The sequence below is a fragment of the Populus euphratica genome, unplaced genomic scaffold (assembly GCF_000495115.2).
Source record: "Populus euphratica unplaced genomic scaffold, PopEup_1.0 scaffold4890.1, whole genome shotgun sequence".
Taxonomy (NCBI): domain Eukaryota; kingdom Viridiplantae; phylum Streptophyta; class Magnoliopsida; order Malpighiales; family Salicaceae; genus Populus; species Populus euphratica.
In genome coordinates this window covers 1-3,705 of record NW_011504670.1, presented here as the reverse complement: position 1 = coordinate 3,705, position 3,705 = coordinate 1, and the positions used below count along the sequence as shown (strand labels likewise).

Here is a 3,705-nt window from a genome sequence, read left to right as displayed (position 1 = left end):
TATATAGAGAATATTATACCGATCTTGCTACATATTATTTAAATCAAGAATAGTAAGTCAATAAATATTAAAAATAACATAAATCATATAAAAGTATTTAAGCAATAAAAAAAATATCATATATAAAAGTATTTAAGCAATAAAAAAAATTATCATCTTAATTTATTTAAAAAAAAAAAAAACTGAATTTTGTCCCCACCACCCGCACTCCCAACTAGGGATTTACCTTCTGATTCTACCGCTTGCTCGGATTGAACAGTAGGAGGTGGAAGTAGGGAGTGGGTTACATCAAGCAACCAGACGGGGTGAACTCTACTCCACCTTCCATCCGTAATTATCCCTTTTCCTTCCCTTTCCAAAAACAATAAGCATGAATGTCACTCTCTCCCACCTTACCTCCCAATAATTTCAAAAGCAGAAAACAGAGAAACGATAAAAGGGAAGCTAAGTATTTGTTGGGCTTAGGTACTAGATGGATTTGAGTGATGGCTTTGATGCACACAAACATTTATAAACTTAAAAGCTTCTTTGTTTCTATATTTTAACAGTATTTTTTATTATTTTAAATTAATTTTTTATAAAACAATCACTATCATGAGCACATTCTCAGACATCCACGTAATCTTACAATTCAAGTAAACATGAAGCTCTTTCATCCATTAATTATCCCAAAAATACAAAAAGAGGAACGCATTTCTCTATAACCCAAGTTAGTACTTTAGGTTTCATAGCGTATTCTTCAAAGCGAAGGGGGCAAAGAGTAAACACATTTTTTTGGGCAAGGAAGGGAGGTCAATGGTAAAACAAAAGTAAAATGCTTGAAAAAGGGAAGCCTTGGAGCCCATATGGGCCGGAACACCAGAGAGTCCTTGGATTCCAAACCAGGCCAGTGCCTCTCTATAATCGTTATGAGTTTATGACAGAAGCTGCCCTTTCAGCCACTACAAGCGACAGACTTCACCTCCACGGTTGATACTAGACACAGCAAAAGACAACTTGCATTGGAGGAAACAAGAATCATTTATCAATACCAAACAAAAGGTTTCTAATTTGTTTTAATCCATTTGATTATTTAACAGCACAGATGAATGGTTTCAGCTAATCAAGTTCATGTGATGCTGACCAACAACAGAAAAATGCCACATTACCTAACAGGACCACACTGCTGCTGCTGTCTCGGGGCTCGTAAAGATGCAATATCAGTACACTTCAACATGCCATTGTTTTTTCTTTTTAAGCTGTGAGAGCTTTTCATCCCACTTCTCTCCTCTCTGTTCCGCTACTTTCTTCAGCGTATCTTGGATCCCAGGCATCATTCCTTTGAGTCCACAGAAATAGATGTGCGCTCCATCATCCAAGAGTTTGAAGATTTCATCACTGTATTCCTCAATCTTATCCTGCACGTACATCTTGCCTCCACTCTTGTTCTTTTGTTCTCTACTGAGTGCCTTGTCATACCGGAAATGGTCTGGGTAATCCTGAAGATATTTGGCAAATTCATCGTCATAGAGGAGACTGTCAGTGTTGGCCACCCCAAGGAAAAGCCACGCAAGACCACCAAACTTGTATGTTGGGACAGCCTCCATAAACATTCGCCGGAGATAACCTCTAAATGGAGCTACGCCAGTGCCAGTAGCAATCATTATGTGGGTGGCATTTGGGTCATCCTCGGGTAAAAGCATTATCTTGCCAGAAGGTCCTGCCAGAGATATTCTAGGACAGTTAATGGCTAATAAATCATCATGTGATGCAAATTATATCTACTAGCCCATTCCAAGAAGCACCCGAGACAATCCTAACAACATTTCATGTGTTTTACCAGCAATTTGGAGACTAAGTTATTGTTTGGCATGAGTTATAGATTGCTCAAAGTCATGAAAAAAAAATTACTTTAAGCCAAATGCTTTTAAATTGAATGGTATATTTGATAACAGTGTCATAATAATAGTTTAAGACAAGACTTTGATTTAAATCTAAAAGTAGCTCATGTATCAATCAACCTTGAGTAAAAAGTCAACAATCAAAAGGTTATTTTTCTTTTTTGCTTAAAATAATATTTTAACTTAAAATCTAAAAATAATTTAGGAATTTCAGTTAAAATGATTATGATTTTGCTTTAGTCAAGTCAAAAAACAACTTGAATCGTTTGTTGTCTAATAACAATATATCAATAATTAAGCATCAAAACACGAAACCAGAGCATCCTTGGTTAGCTAGAACTAAGGAAATAAACAAATAAATAAATGATACAGCGAAAAGTAACAAGTTTCTCAGTTTGGTTAGCTAGAACTAAGGAAATAAACAATAAATAAATGATACAGCAAAAAAGTAACAAGTTTCTCAGTCTTTCCACCAAATTAGCAAGGCCATACCAGTGATCTGAACTTTGTCTCCAGGCTTTGAGTTGCAGAGGAAATTGCTGCACACACCACTCTTCGAAGGATCCTCCTTTCCAGTCTCAGGGTCATAATAGACAGCACGGCGGATGCATAAACTAGCAGTCTTGCCGTCAAAAGAATCTCCATACCTGGTAGATGCTATTGAATATAGTCGTACATTGTGGGGGGCCCCTGGTTTCTTTGGGTTTTCACCCTATGATGCAAAGAGACAAATTGCATTAGTTAAATAGAAGCATTATTACCAAAGTATTATAAAAAAGATGAACAAAATGTTGACTTTAATGCAAAATCTAGAGTCCCACTCCTCAATTAGACTGGATTGAGTAGATCAGGATCTGCTAGATTTCAACTATATCATCTTCGAACTAAAGGCTAACAGCATGCTCAGACTAAAATGACTGGGATCACAATGCTTACTAGAACAGCATGTGCATGCTCTAGCACTTCAATGCAATCTTCAACATGCCCAATCCCCACCCAAAACCATCACCACCACCAAAAAGACAGGCAGAAGTCACCAATTTAATGCAAACTATATACATAATGATAGCAGGCCTAGTTGCTTGATAAATAACATGACTTACAGGGGGTATTACGCCATAACTCTGTCCTTCCCAGTAGGGAACATTACCACCATGATCAATCACTACATGGCAAGTCTCTCCAGGAGCGTTTGGGCCGACAAGCCTCTCTACAGAGACAATTGTTGCTGTGTAAGGTTCCTTGGGCTTGTATGTATTCAATGGAGGTTCCTTGGCATCTTCAAGTCCTAAAGGTGAAACTGCAACCTTAGATCTACTGGCTTGTTGCACAGACATGCATACCAACAATCGTTTTTTCAACCCAGCATTCCTTGATTTCAAATCCAAAGATGAGGCAGGGTGCCATGATTTATCACCAAAGCTTATATTTTGAATCTGCAACAAAATCATGGGCAACTTCCTTGAGATCTAACTAGCATGCGCGCGCGCGTGCACATTTACATGAATGCAAAGCACATGGATGGCAGACACATGTACACACGTACACAAACACATAATGAAAATTGGAGCAGATTGAAACACTTAAACAGGGATAATTGTCCAAATCAGATTAGTGCCTCATCATGTAGAGATTACTTATTGGATACAAAGAAAATTGGCTCAATCAACAGTACAAGATCTATTAAATTAGGATATAATTTTAACCAGTCATATAGCTTAGCAGCTTGCATGTGCAAAACACATGGAATGCCCGGCAACTTCACTTAATGGAAGACTGTGGTAACTAGCAGGGCTTCAGTAACTACTAACAAAGTGCAGAAGCA

The 3,705-nt window shown here is 37.7% G+C and overlaps 1 protein-coding gene across 1 annotated transcript; it reads right to left on the bottom strand.

Moving 5' to 3' along the window:
• Positions 1-1,004: 1,004 nt before the first annotated feature.
• Positions 1,005-3,354, bottom strand: LOC105120109 (ferredoxin--NADP reductase, root isozyme 1, chloroplastic-like). The gene is made up of 3 exons (XM_011018294.1): positions 2,984-3,354; positions 2,373-2,592; positions 1,005-1,699 (listed from the first exon to the last, which is right to left on the bottom strand). Exons 1-3 carry the CDS (start codon positions 3,329-3,331, stop codon positions 1,200-1,202), a joined length of 1,068 nt encoding a protein of 355 aa, XP_011016596.1. The 5' UTR covers positions 3,332-3,354; the 3' UTR covers positions 1,005-1,199.
• Between the last annotated feature and the right edge of the window lie 351 nt (positions 3,355-3,705).